The 17,511-nt window shown below is 46.8% G+C and overlaps 1 protein-coding gene across 7 annotated transcripts in view; it reads right to left on the reverse strand.

Moving 5' to 3' along the window:
- Positions 1-17,511, reverse strand: part of Tiam1 (TIAM Rac1 associated GEF 1) — a 385,599-nt gene that overhangs the window by 85,076 nt on the left and 283,012 nt on the right. For all 7 annotated transcript variants that reach the window (XM_052741102.1, XM_052741097.1, XM_052741100.1 and 4 more), the window contains 3 exons: positions 8,304-8,528; positions 5,800-5,985; positions 359-505 (listed from right to left, as the gene is read on the reverse strand). In XM_052741102.1, the coding sequence (XP_052597062.1) occupies positions 359-505; positions 5,800-5,985; positions 8,304-8,528 (558 nt within the window). The remainder of the gene's footprint in view (positions 1-358; positions 506-5,799; positions 5,986-8,303; positions 8,529-17,511) is intronic.

Here is a 17,511-nt window from a genome sequence, read left to right on the forward strand (position 1 = left end):
AAATGAACACATTTCCCTGGAGGCTGCCTGTGATCCGGCACCTGAGACGGCTTAAGAAGAGCACAGCTAACGCTCCCTTGGCTTCCTGTGGCCGCTGCTCTCTTCTGAGAACTTACACGAATTCTGCACTTTTTTTTAGTAGGTCTGTAATTAACCAGAGTTTGGGTAGAGTGCAGGTGGGAGACGGATGGTGGTGACAGATTAATAGCAGAGCTCAATGTTTGGGGTATAAATTACTTATTAAAAAGTGTCTAGCACAACTAACTTCGCGTCAAGTTGATTTAAAGTGTCAATAAAGAGAAACACACGCACACATCAGCAATATCTGTAGGTCCTTTGTGTTGACGCTGGGACCTACCTGGTTGATGGTTGGGCGTCCCTGCTTCTTTTTGGAGGTAGTGTCCAGGCCCCAGAGAGAAGAAAACCTGCTCCTTCGCTTGCTTGCAGACCTGGACATGGCCTGAGTTCGTCTTCTCACTCCAATCTCACCCGTGCGAGCTGCCACCTGGGGTCGGTTAAGACAGAAGAAGCTACAGGAGAGGTCTAGCAAGACTGACATGGGTGCCTTGGGTTGCCGCACAGTCCTACCCTTCAAGAAACCCTAGCATACTACTGACCCAGTGCTCAAAGCATTCATCTATGACTCTCACACATGGAGATTCTGGGAACCTTCACTGATGCAAAATGGAAATCAATAAAAATAAATAAAAGGGCAACAAACTACATCATGTTGCTAAGAGTTAGTTGTTCTCTCCAGTCTGCTTGACCTACCAAACCGAAAGCATAGAACCACACACATTTCCGGAGATGCTTTCTAAATGCTACAGAGCAGTTTCTGCATTTTAATTAAAAATGATACCAAGGGTCAGTCAAATCCAGCAGATTTCTGGCTCCTGTGCTTCTACATTAAATCTAAACTAACTCATCTCTTCTGTCTGTTGGGATCTCTTCAATCTCTCAGACTATTTGAAATCACCCTCTTCGAGAGGCAAGTAATCGCTGCCCCAGGATCCATGGTCTCCACTAGAAAATTCCTAATGTAGCTGGGCACTTGGCCAAGAAGTCAAAGTTGGCTTCTTTTCCTTGTAGCAGAGCATGGGCTGGGGACCATCTCTGTTAATGGGACGGCTTCTAGGAAACGTTGTCAGAGGAGGGGGCTTCCTCTTCTCTTTGGTACAGCTCATCCCTAGTGATGAGCAGGACGACAGCATAGCCTAAAGCATCAGGCTTTTCCAGGATGGAAGACCAAGGAGAGGGAAGCAACCACCAGGCCAGACTGGACCACTGGGTACAAACCCAGACCCACAAGCTTCTCTCTCTCTCTCTCTCTCTCTCTCTCTCTCTCTCTCTCTCTCTCTCTCTCTCTCTCTCTCTCTCTCTCTCTCTCTCGTTTCATTGTGTTGGGGAATGAACCTGAGACCTGATACATGCTGGACAAGCACTCTACCACTACATCCAAGCACTCTACCACTACATCCAAGCCTAACAAAGGTACTGATGAATGGAGAGGGTTTTCTCTCATCATGTATACATGCATTTTCTTGCCTCTACACACACACACACACACACACACACACACACACACACACAGAGAGTAAAACACAGTTAACTTATATGTGTTGTGTTTAGGTGAAAAGGAAATTACACTTGCATTTCTTTTTAAAGCTATACTCTACTGAGATGCCTCCAAGGCACCATCCAATCAAAGAACAATTTCAGAACAGGATACCCACATTTGAAGCTGCCACTGTGACAGTGGCAGAAGTGGGGATCTCTGAGGACCCTAAAGAGTCCTTAGAGCGTGCAAGCTTGGACTTTACCCTACAGGTTGTAAGCAATGTCCCAGGAACTTCAGGGCTTTTCTGCCAGGTGAGCTCAACAGGCCACCCACAAGATCTCCTTTCAAAAGCAAGAGGCTCAGTGAGTCAGACTGGAAACGACCCCCCCCCCCCACACACACACACCTGCTCTTTGCTGCTGGAGGGGAATGTCTTAGAACCTACTTGTCATAGACTCCCACAGGGGCAACTCCCAACATGACAGATGCCCAGTGGTAGCAGCCTCAGGGATGAAATGGTGTTGAGTAACACAGGGGGCCTCCCAGCCCTCAGCACACTGGCCACAAGACATTTTCCTGAGTCTTCAGTACTGACGGTACCAACCCAGAAGCAGCTTAGGGAGTAGACGGGCAAGGACCCCCACGTGCACTCAGAACTGGAGCCAGAACAGCTTCACAGCCAGGGCATTAGGGAGAAGGGTTCTGGACTCAGATGAAAACGGAAGGGTGCAGGAGCTGAATGGTCTTGCCTTGTCTCGGCTAAGCACTTAAGGAACAAAGATCAGAACATTGAAAAGTGGGAGCAAGACTCCCAGGGGAAACTTTATGAGAAGGACTTTAACCTACACTCATTCTTGAGGCACTTTAGGGGGAAACCCACAAGTAGAAGGTATCATAAAGCATGTTCTGGTCTCTACTTTCTAAGCTGAAGGTGAGCAAAGCTTGTGAAATGATTAAATCAGAACACGCTGACACATGTATGCTACCATGGCTGTGTAAACAGAGAAGAAATGGTGTTACACTTTAAACTCCAAACCAGATCAGCTGTTTGGTCCCAGCCCATTTACAAACAGCAAGATCTACTTTGTAAGTACGAAGTCTGTCTGTCTGCCCCCGTGCCACACACAGGTAGCCAAGAGGAGTCAGCACCCCATATCCATGGGTTCGGGCAATGTCAGACCAAAATTATTCAGAAAAAAAAACAGTTCCATATGTATTGAGCATGTGCAGACATTTTCCTCATTGATATTCAATAAACAATATAGTATAAGTATGTGCATACCATTAGCATTGCATTGAGCACTGTAAGTAATCTAGACATGGTTTAAAGTGCATGGGAGGATGCCACATCATGTGAGACACGTGACCACCCCCTTTGGTATCCCAGAGGGTCCTAATGTCACTCCTTTGAGGATGCTGAGGAATGACAGTCACAGCAGGCTTGTGTTAGCCTGCTCCTTTCCTTCCCAGCATGCCTCACTGTCGGCTCTCACCGTGTTCCACTAACTGCGTGTGTCCTCCTTCCCGTCTCGAGGACAGCCCTCTCTGCATTCTTTGCTCTTACAATCCACATCACAAGGCTAGCAACTGGACACACGCCAGGGGTGTGTATGTATTTGTCAATCAAATAAATAAATAAAACATTTAAAATTAAATGGTGCAGCAAGCAACAACTTAAAAAGCAGCACTTGCATTTAGAAGCTCGGGGGGAGAAGAAACGCGCAGGGAAGAGAAACCGGTGTACACAAACACTCCCAGAGACTGACTTAGGCAGCTTCAGAGACTCTAGCGGTTATTTCTCAAGTGCTCAGGCCTTGTGGGCCATAAGGGTAACCCTCCCCCTCCCCCCCCCCACGCCAGACAATAATGACCAGAGGGGTACAGAAACCAGGCTGGCAGAAGAGCTGCCGGACAAGAGCTCCTGGGGTTCTCAATGATCGGACAACACAATGGCTCCTCTGTGGCGGGCACCTGACGACTTTATCAGTCAGCTCATCTGTGCAAACCAAGAACAATGACAACCTTTCTTCAAAGAGTACAGCACGGACCCTCCAGTTAATGAAGGCAAATCACTGGGCATGACCACGATCTCCCAGTGAATGGGGCTCCCATTGTAGCTCAAAGCCCTCCCCTGGCCCTGGTACCCTGGCACCTCCTCCTTCCATCCACCCCCCACTGAAAAGGAGGGGGCAAATGTCCTAGACAAAGGAGGAATTGAAGAATGCTTCAACTCCCATTGAGAGGAGGGGACCTTAGGGTCAAATGACAAGGAGAGATGGGGGGGGGGGGGAGCCAAGGTATCCAATAAATCAGATTAAAATTCTGCTTGGGATGTTCTGAAGAAGCTGATGCAGAAAACAGAACCAGATACCCAGTAGAGTATCCTAACTTGTTCTGTCTAAAATAAAAGCATTCCTGCACAGATTGGCAAGGATGCACGGACACCATGATTTGTACTACTGAAGCAGCTAGCAGGAAACCGAGCAAAGGAAGAGAGGCGGACTCACGGAATGAAACACTATTCTTCCAAATAACAGCAAAAATCCCCGAGAATTACCAACTCAACCTCTTCTCCGACAGGGCAGATTTAACTCACCTGCCACCAAATGAAAAGAGTGCGGACATCACAGACATTAAGAGAGGGGAACTTGGGGGGGCCCGTAGATCAATCACAGACAAGCAGCTTGATGGTTTTTCCTTGTCTGTTTCAGGAACATAAGCTTCAGTGGCTTATGAGAAAATAATCAAAGCATCCAAGTTTGAGGTGGGAGGCAAACTGGATTTCTTCACGTGACAGTAATGGGGAGAGGGATATGGATGCTAGAGATGGACAGGTGGTGTCTCACTGAGACGAGCCTGCTTGTTAATAGAAATAAATAAATAAACACTCTTGATTAGGGCATTCTGACAGAAGTGAAGGGAAATCTTTTATCTCATTTTCCCCCACACGGAATAAAGATTAGGCTAAGTTTAAAAACTAGTGCTCAGCTCTCAAAGTAACAGACCCAGATCATGCCATAAATAAAAAACTGGGTTCACAACTTAGTTCTCACTTGCCCAGCTATTACTTACAGGGAAAACCAAAACTGTAAAAGCCATGTAGAGAGGTAGGCAAACAAGCCAGGGGCAGAGCTGTAATTAGCAGAACAAGACAGTTTTAACAAACTCTAGAAATTGGAGTAAGACCCTCTTTCAAAATGCAAATCTCCCCCTAGTTATCTGAATGATGATGCTAATCTATTTAAAAAGAACACAAATGCCCCAGACTGAATTATACCTCAGAATTCAGTGCAGGGCACAACCAACACTCAGCTCACACTTCCCAAGGCAGCTCAGGACCCTGACACTTACTTAACATCTAATTACACAGCAAATGTGTTATGGGCGTGGTATAGTTCTGAAGGTATTGACATGGATAAGCTAAAACATGTTGCTTGTACACTGATTTCCTCCTTTTGGCAGAAATGGGCCCAAAGTACATAAAGCAGTCCGTAATTTAGCAAGTCCTCAGGATTACAGATTGCAAACACACAGCACAACCACACACTCTGCTGCTCCAGGAGGCAGACAAAAACTCCCTTCTTAGGGTAGGTGTCCAGCTATGTGCCATGGAAACATGGCCTTCCTCTACACATCATGTATTTACAGCCATCAAACTATGATAAAGTAAAGTGAGACCTCCAATCCACAAAGATCGGTGTTTAATGTATGGTGTGTGGGATCAGGGGGAGGATACATCTATGCATGACAGAGAACAGACCTATATGTGTGATAGAAAGCCCTCCATTTACCATTTACATAAGGTTACTTACTTTATGGTTTCAAATGCCAAAACTGCCTAGAAATACCATCTATCCACAAACACTGCAGTGAACATATCTCAAGACAAAACCTTTATGGGGCTGAGATGTAGCTCAATGGTAGAGTGTTTAGCATGTGTGAGGTCCTGGGTTCCACTCCCAACACCATGGGGACGGGGTAGACTGGGGTGGTAGAAGGGGCTGGAGAGATGGTGCCTTCTTCATTTCCTTGGTACCATAGTTTCAACCCTATCCAGAGAGGTTGAATCACATTTCCACACAGATCCAAAGGCTATTTTGCATAAACTGTCAAATGAAGACAGTTTGGAAATCTGTACAGGGCAGCAAAGTAAGCAACCAGTGGAGACACTTCTGTCAAGGCCTGTTCAGGAGTAAGCACCAAGATGAGTATTTTTCCAAAATTCATCTGCTTCTACTCACCAGGGCATGAAAAGACGATACTGAAAAGATCCCAAGGCGGCCCATTGCTACTTTCGTCGGCCGGCTGGCAAAAGCGAGCAGCCTTTTGGGGTTGGGCAGCTCCCCGCCCTGGAGGCTGGCTAAGTAACAGCGGAAACGGAACAGGTCCATCTGGAACTGTTCGAGATTCTGCTCCCAAACAAAGATCTACAGTAGCGGGGGGGGGGGGGGGGGGGGGGGGGGGGGGGGGGGGGGGGGGGGGGGGGGGGAACACAGAGAGAGAAAGGTCAGAAAAGGCGAAAACAAATGTTAGCCACCTTTTCCTACAAAAATCTTACAGAACTGTTGCTAAGGTACTAATTACAATTCTTGAGGGTAAACAACAGGGCCCCTAGGTCTCCTCGGGGGCATCTTTTCTTCTTTGCAAAGAGCTATAACCATAAACTCAGCATCATAAACATAAAGCACATTGTTAGATTAGTGCTCTCCTAGCACAGATTTCACAGGGACTTTTGTGAGGTGGGGGAGCAGGATTGGTATGTCAGTTCTGACCACAAACCTAAGACAGAAAGAGTTAAAATGTAGGGATCTCCAGTACTAAGGAACTCCCATGTCAACTAAGAGAGGACTTTTACTAAGAAAGGTAAGGCCGCCAGGTGGTGGTGACATTATGCCGTTAATCCCAGCACTCAGGAGGCAGAGGCAGGCGGATCTCTGTGAGTTCGAGGCCAGCCTGGGCTACAAAAGTGAGTTCCAGGATAGCCAGGGCTGTTACACAGAGAAACCCTGTCTCAAAAAAAAAAGAAAGAAAGAGAAGAAAAAAAAAGTAAGGCCAATTACAGGTCAAAAGCAAATAAACCAAAAGCCTTGGTAAAAGTGGGTGGTATAAAGAAATGGTTGGAAGTAAGAAACTGTCAACGGTGGAGATCCAGGTACTGGGATACAGAGTCCCACCCAAAGCGAGTGTCCACACATGTCCTTGTCACTCACAGTGGCAAAATATCTTCTGACTACTGATGTGACATTCGAATAAGATCACAGGAGAGAGAGTACGTTCAGGAATAATGCCCTGGCACAAAGTGAAAGCTCATGGGACTAGAGAGATGGCCCAGCCATTGAGAGTATTGGCTGCTCTTATAGAAGACCTGGATTCTGTTCCCAGCACCCACACAGCACCTCATGACTGTCTATAACTTCATTTCCAGTGGTGCCGATGCCCTCTTCTGGCTTCTGTGGGCATCATGAACGGACATGATGTGCAGATACACACCAGGTGACACCTACATACATAAAATTAAATCTTTAAAAAAGACAAAGTGAAAGCCGAGGGAGAGGTCCCTGGTGACATCTCCCTTTTTAATCTCGATTAAAATCAATGTGAAGACACATGCTCATGACAGCAGTGTTCAAAGTGGCCAAGAAGCTGCTCATAGCTCAAACGTCCATCAAAGGAGAGATGATGGATCAACAGTGCTGTGTGTGTGTGCCATGGGAGAAGGAATGGCCCCCGAAGAGGTGACAGGCCTGAGGTGTAAGCTCTGCTGCAAATCCAGCTCCAAAAAGCTATGTGACGTGAAGGGGGCAGGCACAAGGGTCACACACTAAGCAATGGCATCCCTGTGGAGCATCCCAAAGAGACAAACCATCCAAGACAGGATGCAGGGACAGAGAGGCCCAAACACTTGACAGGAGCTGGGTTCCTATCAGAAGGAGATGAAGAAAGTGCCCACCTACCATTGCATCATATTGACTGCGGCTAAACTGCTGTTCCCTTTACGTGGGTTTTTGTTATGTGAATTTGCCTGAATTTAAAAACTACAGTGGCCAATAACACAAAGAACAGAGCAAAGGGGCCCCGTGCACCCTGTAGCTGTAGTGACTGTGGACAAGCTTTCTTCTTGTCATTATTTCTTAAACACTATTGCACAATTATTTATATAACATTTATATCTATTCGGTATCATACATGATCTAGGGATGAATGAAAATACATGAGAGGATGTGTGTAGGTTATGGACATATGCTACGCCATTTTATGTCAGGGACTGGGGCATACCCAGATTTGGGGTTCTGCAGGGGTCTTGAAACCAATTCACAATGGATAGTGAGGGACAGCTGTATGGACTTTCTGAAACACTTATTTTTAAATTTAGGAATTCTAATCTAAGTTTATTGAGGAATCAAGAATGAATTCTCCTCATAGCCTAACTCCATGATAAGGTGGGGGGAAAAAAATCATAGATTTTCATATACACAGATTCCCCTAGAATCACAAGGATTAGTTGGAGCTGGAAGGCTCCTCTCTCTGATTTCTGCCTTCCCTTCAATGTCGTACTGTTCCCTTTAGCTCATAACAATCAACTCTGAACAAAGGACGAGGAAGCTGACAGTCACAACAAAGAGTTGAACAGTCTGGGTGACAGGCTGCTGCCATAGTGAAGGAAGATCTTCCAAGATTCCGAGACAGCGGAAGAGCAGAAAAGACCTAACCCATCCACCGGCTCCGAGCCCGGAGGAACAGTCACCTGGTCTAATATGGTCTTCTTCTTCTTCGAGTCGGTGACCGAGGACAGCTGCATCTCACCCATCTTCTTCATCTTCTCATCCATGTCGATCTTCTGCTCCAGCTTCTTGATCTCTGACTTGAGGAGGCGGAGCGTGTCTTCCTTGTGGTGGTGCCTGGCGACGGCAGCTGCGCAGGCAGAGTGGATGGCGGTGATCCAGTTTTCCAGCTCGGTCTGGCTGGTGGTCTATACGAGGAGAGTACAGGGAGAAAGAGCCACTTTTTAGAAGATGACAGAGACTAACAGTGTGTGTTCAGGGAGGCGGTGTCTCTGAGGCAAGATGTCAGGTCTGCGCGCGCACACACACACACACACACACACACACACACACACACACACACACACACACACAGAGTACCTTGACTGACCCCTTCTAGAAATCCACAAAAGAAGGCCAGCCCCACCCCCAACCCCTCAAGTGGTACCCTCAAAGAAGCCGCATGTTACCCAACGTACCTAAGAAATTCTCTTGCTTAAATGATACTTCTAAAGAACTTATCCCAGTTTTAAGCAGCTATATCAAAACCAGGGTTGGGGGAAGAGTTTCAAGGCAACCAGGATCGATACCGCCTTAGGGAACTCCGGGAATACATCCATGAGTAGCAAGAGCCCAGCAGCCAGCCACAAACTACCAAGAGCTTGTTTAAGAAGAGCACTAAGATGATGCTATGTGATACACACCAAAGGACAGGTACCCTCCACTTGGGGGTAGTATAAGACGAAGATGCTCTGGAAGGCAAAAGGGACTAAGTTTGGGGGCAAAAACTCATGCAAAATTATTATATGCAAAATCATTAAAAACTCACAAGATCTCCACAAGCTCAAGCCCGATCAAACCCCAACACGGAGGAGGGGGGGGGGGGGTGGGCACAAGTCCCACGGTTAGCTGAAGAGCTAGTGTCGTTTGGTTGCTGCTGGGAGAAGGGGAGTCAGTTTGCTTTAATGGTGTGACGCCTGGTGCGTCAGACAATCTCCAGGGTAGGCAGGCTCCACACCAAGGAGTGGTCTCCAACACAAACTGGGTTAAAAGATCCAGAGAGGCTGGCGGTGGTGGCGCACGCCTTTAATCCCAGCACTCAGGAGGCAGAAACAGGCAGATCTCCGTGAGTTCGAGGACAGGCTGGTCTACAGAGCAAATTCTATAGAGGATAGCCAGGGTGACACAGAGAAACCCTGTCTTGAAAAAAAAAAAAAGCAATTAAATAAATAAATATTGAGAAGGACAGGAAGAGCAAGGGGAGGAGGGGAAAGACAGAGAGGGGGATGGATGAGGAGGGAGATGGGGGAAGATCTGGAAGGAATTGGCAAAGGGGAAAATATAATCAAAATAGTTTATATAAAATTCTCAAGGAGGTAGGGCGGTGGTGGTGCATGCCTTTAATCCCAGCACTCGGGAGGCAGAGCCAGGAGGATCTCTGTGAGTTTGAGGCCAGCCTGGTCTACAAAGTGAGTTCCGGGACAGGCACCAAAACTACACAGAGAAACCCTGTCTCGAAAAACCAAAAAAAAAAAAAAAAACCCAAAAAACAAAAACCCTCAAAGAATAAAAACACTATTTTTTTTTAACTAGAAGATCAAGCAGGAAATATTTGTAAATGTAGAGATGCTAGATTTTTCTAGGTGCTCCCATAAGCCCAAAGAATTCAGTATAGGCGAAGGCGTTAGCTCAGCCGAAGAAATGATTGACTCAGCCATTTCTTATAGCACTACAGTGGCTGCTGTCATCATTTTTCCCTCTGAGGCACTAATCTCCATTTCTACCTCACTAGTGGGTTGGCTTACAAACAAAATTCTTTTAACAGGACCAACACAAAAATCTTGTAACAGGACCCCCCCGCCCAACCCCAGCATATTGTTCCTTAGTAGCTAAGAATGGAAATTTTAGTCTAAGGACCACTGAAGCTATCAGTAGTCATTCTGAATCTGGGAGTTTTGTATTCGTCCAAAGAAATGGCATCCAATATTAAAAATGTTGTCTTGCAAGAAAACTAGCTCACAAAATTAAAAGACCTGACAGCTGCCGTGTTTACAGAGAGAGACACATTGTCGGTGGATAAGGATGCAGTCATCTAGCCAGGCTCATAATGGAACAGAAGCAGACTGGCAAGCAAATGGGATTGATTGGTGTGGACTGAGGAGGAGGAGGAGATGAGGTAAAGACATTAAAGCCACAGGTAAACTCAGAGGGTGGAAAAATCCGGAAGGAGTTGCCTGTGTGTATGTGACTGCATACGAACATGCAAATCCACTTTCAAAGTATTCCTTTTCCAAGTCCTTATCTTACAACTTCCCCCTTAAAAAAACATAGAGTTCAAGCTCCTCCCACAAACAATGAGACCACCAAGCCTTGCAGCCAGGGTGATGTGGTGTCTGACCCCTAGACCTCTCAGGGGAGGCTGTTTCATTGGCTGGGTTATTTTTCCTGGTTTTTACTTGTTTACCTGAGTCTTAGAGAGAGGTTTGGACGGCCTAGATGGCCCAAACTCTTGATCTTTTATCCTCAGCCTCCTGAGTGTGAGCCACCCAGCCTGGGTACATATTTACTTTTGCTAGAAAAAGAACCAACTTACATGGAAAAGTAATAATAAGGATTATTTTTCTGGAAAAAAATAAAATAAAACAGTAACTCCAGTGTTGGCAAATGCTTAGAGCAACTTGAAGCCCGAGGCAGTTTCTGTCCACTCAGAAGGAGGATAAATGCTTCCAAAAGCAGTGAAGTACAACTGATTGAAGATGGATATATGAACGCCTTGTGGCCCTCTACATGAACTCATGGTATAGAACTAACTAAATATGCTCAGATGTCCAGCAAAGTTAATGTACCAGAACACACACACACACACACACACACACACACACACACACACACACACAGAAGCATTTTTTAAACAATTTATTTTTATTTTATATATGTGTTTTGCCTGTAAGTATGTTTGTGCACCACATGTGTGCAGTCCTGGAGGCGGCCAGTAGAGGGCGTCAGAACTCCCAGGAACGGCGTTAAAGAGACGGGGAATCACTTGTGCTTCCCTCCTATGAGGACCTCAGCCCAACTCAGCCAAGGGCAAGGCTGTCCCTTCTCTCTTCCAAGAAGTGGGGAGGAAGGAGACTGGGTTTTACCTTAATAGTATTTACCCAGCACTCCCAAGGCTCTGGATTTGATTCTCAGCACACAAACAAACAAATAAATGGAGCTGATGTCAATTGAAACTAAATATGGTAGTTCGTAATTGTCCCCAAAATCTCACAGGGGGTGGCAATAGTAGGAGGTTCTGGCATTGTTGGAGTGGGTATGGCCTTGTTGGACGAAGTGTGTCACTGTGGTTTTGGCTTTGAGGTTTCCTATGCTCAGGATACTGCCCAGTGTCTTAGTTGACTTCCTGTTGCCTGCAAGATGTAGGACTCTCAGCTACTCCTCCAACACCATGTCTGCCTGCACGCCACCATGCTCCACACCATGATGACAATGGACCGAACCTCTGAAACTGTAAGTGAGCCACGCCATTTAAATGTTTTCTTAATAAGAGTTGCCGTGGTCATGGTGTCTCTTCACAGCAATAAGACACTAAGACACTAAACTAAACATCATCGGTCTTGGAACTTACTTCTTCTAAAGGCCAGCAGATGGTGACTGCCACAGGCTGAGATGGATCTGGGAGCTGGGACCAATGGAAAGTTATATGATAGGTACAGAATTCTAGTGTAGCCAAGAGGAGAAATTGTTCTGGAAACCGACAAAAGCAACATGGTACAGCAATGTGAATGCGTGTGATGCTATTGGACTGGGCACCCACATCCATGGTTTCAGATGGAGTCATTTTATGAGTATTATATGATAACCAAAAGGAAAAGAATACTTTAGAGATGAAAAGGGAGCTAGGGATGGGCACAGCTGGCTGGCCAAGTGCTTGCACACAGCATGAGGGTCTGAGTTTGAGTCCTAGCACCCACTGAAAAAGCTGAGTGTGAAAGGGGCACACTCGTAATCCCAGGGCTGAGAGAGGGACACAGGAGAATCCGAGACTGATGGCCAGGCTAGCCTATCCTAATCAGAGAGCTCCAGGCCAATGAAAGACAACAAGGAGAGAGGGAAATGCCAGTCCTCCAGAGCTGGAGAAACATGTGATGACAGCTTTATGAAAAATGTAGCCATCAGCCCCTGTAACCACCAAGCGTGTCTCAGCCATCTAACTCTAGAAGCCTGTCAGTGGCTGAAGGCATTTCCATCAGTGAGAATTCTCGCTCCTGCTGTCCTGTCTAAATAACACAGCAGTCCCTCCCTGCCATTCTCAACCATTAAACCAAATCTATTCCTGAGCAAAACAATTCACTAAATGAGCTTTGGAGCCAAGTCGGTCCTTTGGCAGCGGCAGGAGGGAGCCCTGTGCTGATGAGGGTGGGAAACCTGTGTGCTCACTTCTGTGGAGAAAAGTCCTGAAACAGTCCATCAGTTCATAGGCTCCTGAGTTCTGACGTGACCTCAGCAGACTGCTCACTTAATGCCGTGGGGCCCAGGAAGGCCTCTCCCCAGACTAAACTCTCGACACTTGGAAAAAGCTGCTCAACCCATTAACCTGTACCACCTCCTCACGGCAGGCAAATGTAGTCAGGGATATAATCAAAGAAAGTGCTCATCGTCAGAGGCCAGCGGCCACAAAGGCAGAAGAAGAGGCCGCCCACACCCACCCATATGCCCTGGCCCACCCTCACTAGTCATCCCCATCCATCACACAAATGGCAGTGGACAGGTAGAGAGAATGGTTTTGTGATTCTTCCTCTGCCTTCTGGGGATGCTATAAATACTATATGAAGTTCAGTGAGGAGGAAAAAGAGAAGGTCTTGCCAACAGATAATCAGGAAAAAAAATGTATTTGCATAAGAGCCCCTCTGTGTGCGGAGATGTGATGAGGCTCGGGGCTTCATTATGTATTTAAATAGATCCAGCGTCAATTACCCAGTGCATGGAGGACCCTCGGTGATTTCAGATAATCAATGGTTTACGTGAGCGGCAGGAAAGAAAGGCAGGCTCATTTCAAGCTGGAGAAATCCTGGAGAACAAGCGCCAGGCCTGAGGAACTGAGACTTGGAGGAAGCTGAGTTGAGAAAAACTCAAGAATCATTCTACAAAACATTAAACTTCTAATTTTCAATTTTCAAAGAACAAAAGAGAAGGAATGGAAGAGTCCATCTCTTAAGAGGCTACATGAGATGAGAGTACTGTGTGACTTCAAAGGTCTGCTCCTCTTGGTTGCATTCATCATATCGGAGAGTTTTATTAATCCAAATTTAGTGTACATGTCTACTATCGGTAACGAGAACTTAACGTGGAGACTACTCCCACACTGGAGGTCAGACAACTGAGCACACACACTCACTCTCTTCCTGTCTCCAATTGAAGGTCATTTTTATAGAAGCGGGGAGTTGAGCCCAGGAAGCTTAGGCACCAGAGAAGCAAGAGCTGCTGGCTGCGAAGATACCAGCCCCGTGAATTAGAAGCACAGGACACATCACTGGTAAAGTTGAGCAGACCCCTGAGAAAATGCCTGCAAACACTGTCCACTGAGGTCCCTCCGCAGAAGGACTGGCGTCTGTCCAGGCTGTGAGAGTAACTGAGCACGCGCAGATGATGGCCGGGCAGGTTAAGGTGTCTCGTGATTAAGTAGGAGCAGAGTGTGATCACCAGGTACGGGATGCAAGCCTCTGTCGGGAAAGTCAGAGAACAGAGAGGCAAGAACACAGACTCGGAAGCTTCCCTTAAACCTACAGCATCCTCAGAAAAGCCAGAGGAAACCAACATCAGTGCCTGTTACAGCGGAAAGAGGAGCAGGGAGGTGGAAAGAAAGGAGACGGGGAAAGAGGTGTGCGCCCTTGTCAGAAGTCCAAACCACTGAACTAGCTTGGGGTAGACTTAAACAACCCTCCCCCTTTCTCTTTCAGAAGTAGCCTGTGTTGGGTCTTTTTTATGGCAATGGAAAGCAGACTGCCAATTGTCTGTACTGTACTTTTAACACAGGGAAACCTCTGACACATTAACAGAAGGGTATGCCAAGACACTAATTTCTGGCCCTGCATATCACTTTGCACTGTAACACCATACCCTCCATCAGGAGCAGCGGGGTTCTGCCCCAGCCCTATACCTCAGGAGGCCCCATACTTTAAAGTGGTTCCCTTGAGGGTCTTAGTGTCCCTGCTGTGGCTGGAATATGTATGGCTCCCTGCAAAACCTCAGGCTAAGACTGGCCCCCAAAGTAACTGTGTCTAGTGGAAGCCCCTGGGTCAGAGGCAGGCCCTCCTGAATGCATCAGTGTCCTTGCTATGTCTGTTAACTCCTGCTCTCCTGAAATCAGCTTCCTTAACACAAGAGCGGGCTGTCAATAACTGCAGTGCACACTCCAGCTCAACCCTGTTTGCACACATCCACGCTCCCTTCACCTCCTAGCAGGAGTTGAAGTTGACTATGAAAAAATTTCTACAGTACAGCGTGAGAGCAGGGATACGATCCACCGCGTTGGGAAAACCAGACTTTGTTACAGATCAGGTCAACACATGAATTGCCAAAGAAAAGAAAGACCTGAGATGTAGGTTGTCCTACCTAGACAACCAAGGAAAGTGACATAAGGATCCACCATGATATCAGTGAAATCACTTCAAGGGCAAAACCCCACAAAGACAAAGATATTTCAAAGAAATTCAAGTTCTGTGTTTGGGTTTTGGGGGAAAGTCTACCAAATAAATGGGGAAGTCTTTACGGGGTAAGAGTGGATGCTGGAGGTGGGGGGTGTTAAGGTACCCCAAACTCAGAAGGAGTTGACGGTGTGATTTAAAGACACAATGTTGTGGGGGAGGAAACCCCCAGGGCTGGGTGCACAGGGCTGACCACATGAGGCACAAGGCCCGGACCAAATCTACAAATGACAGGGGTATGGCTCAAGAGCCTTGGACAGACAGCCCAAAGAGGAGAAGTGGCCCTCCCTTTCAGACAGGATGCCCAGAGGGAGGAAAGCTGACTTCAGTACAGGTGCTGGGATGCTAAATCCCCTCTTCGGTCTTTTCCAGAGTCCACTCGCTGCATTTTCCCCCAGCCTGCTACTCTACTCCTGGGCATTTGCCTGTGACCTTCGTGACCTTCCTAATGTTGGACACCTGGCGATAGGATCCCCAGAGACTGGTGAAACTCAAAACCTCTCCTTATTCACAGTGAAGCCACATTCAAGGTCTATAATACAATGGTTAGGAAAAGCACAGACCACTTCCTTCTTTCCGTTTCTTACTAAAATCGAAATGTTCATGATGGCGACTGAGACTTTACTGTCTGCTGGACACTCGACCAGACTAATCAACATTTAATCTGTGCCTCAAGAGAATGGTGCAGATGTTGGTTTTTTTTTTTAATTGTTCTTGTTTTTTCCAAGCCTCCTTTTAATAAGCACAGAGTACCATTTCTTTTTATGAGTGTTTAAAAATATGCATAAAGTAGCCTCGTGAAAATAGTCTTCAAAAGGAGAGAAAAACACAGCCAGAAAAGGTACTCTTCTGCTCAGGTCCATCTTTCCTTCTTCCCTCCTCTACATGCCCAACTGCACACGACTTTCTGCTCAGTCAAGCAGCCACCTCTCTTGTCCTGTCTGGTAGCTATGCTCCCTAGGCATTTGGTACAGGGAACCCCATGTTGGGATGTTTCCTGTGAGTGGCTGGGTTGTCTGGAACTGTGGCATCCTCTAGGAATCCATGACTGAAAGCCAGGGAGGAAACTGGACTTGGTGAGTGGCTGGTGGTGTCTCTGACATCGGGTGGGAGGAGAGAGCTCTAATTAACATAGTTAAGGGCAGGAGCTGCAGCCACACTCCGCAGACAGCATAACACTCCTTCTATATCAACTGCTCCAACATTCTCCCTCACCCTTGCCCCCACTCCGCACACAAAACCCCCTTTCTACTTCTGTGAGTAACATGAATCTCTTCTCCAGGGCGGATGTGCTGGAATCTGGGCAACCGGGTGGAATCAGCAGCACACAGGCTCTGCATACAGGCTCTGCAAAGAGTGTGCCCTGAATTGAGCCCTGGGGCTGAAATAACCTACAAATTATTCCCATAGCCACGGCTGATCTCCCTCGCTTTAACCTCACCCCTGCACACACAGGTTTCTTTCAAATTCGGCCCCTCTGGAGTTATGTGGATTACAATACGCAGACGGCAGAAAATGCCTTCATGGGTTCCCAAACAACAGTAATTTCCTCTGAAAAGGTTCATTTTGTCCTTTATCCCACATAAGTAGCATTAAAAAAATTCCCCATAACAAGAAGACAGAGGTTTCCATGAATACGGTCTTATGTGGCTACAAAAAGCATTTTACAGAATGTGACTTAGTGGGTATACTCCACTAGCAATTACGGCCGCGCGAGTCCCTTCAACATGAATTCACACCAGGGGTGTGTACGGGAAATGACAGCAGGCCTCCCTTCCTGTCAATCAGATTATCACCTGACGTGTGTCGGGAGGCAAGATGACCCAACCCAGGCTACCGCTGACGTAAGTTCCCAAGGAATGGCTTAACTGCTAAGGCCAGAAGGGGATGGTCACTTTATGGTCACCACTGCTTCCGGCGCATACCCTTCTTAGGATCAGCGGTCACACCGGTGGAACAAATGGCGTACATCCCACACAAAGGGTGTGGGCAAAGAGGAGCATGGGCTAGCTCAGCCCTGCTTCTCACTGACTGTGAACCTGGCAGCTGCTCCTGCCTGTCTAAGCTCCAGCTTCCCAAGTGCGGTGAACACTCCAATCAACAAATCCAAACATCATCTACTGAGTGACCCATACTGTGAAGCACTCTCACAACAACAACAGACTTTAAATCAGTATACTGGACATATATTAAATAAAGGACACCATTTATAAAGAAGCAAGCATGATAGTAACATTAAAGTCTGACTATTGTATCATTGTACTTTTTTTTTTTAAAGTGTGGGTGGCAGTGCTGGAGACTGAACTTGGACCTCTTGCACACTCTGCAAACAGTCTACCAACCGAGACTCATCTCCAGACCCTTGACTACCGAGTTAGAAAATACTTCCTCGCTTCCAAGTTAGCATCGCTTTTTAGAGTGAATCCTTTGAATTTGCTCAGCTGTAATATAAACAGGGAGCACTAATCGAGAAATCAGTTTTCTT

This window comes from Peromyscus californicus, unplaced genomic scaffold, assembly GCF_007827085.1.
Source record: "Peromyscus californicus insignis strain IS unplaced genomic scaffold, ASM782708v3 Scaffold_16__1_contigs__length_79575227, whole genome shotgun sequence".
Classification (NCBI taxonomy): Eukaryota; Metazoa; Chordata; class Mammalia; order Rodentia; family Cricetidae; genus Peromyscus; species Peromyscus californicus.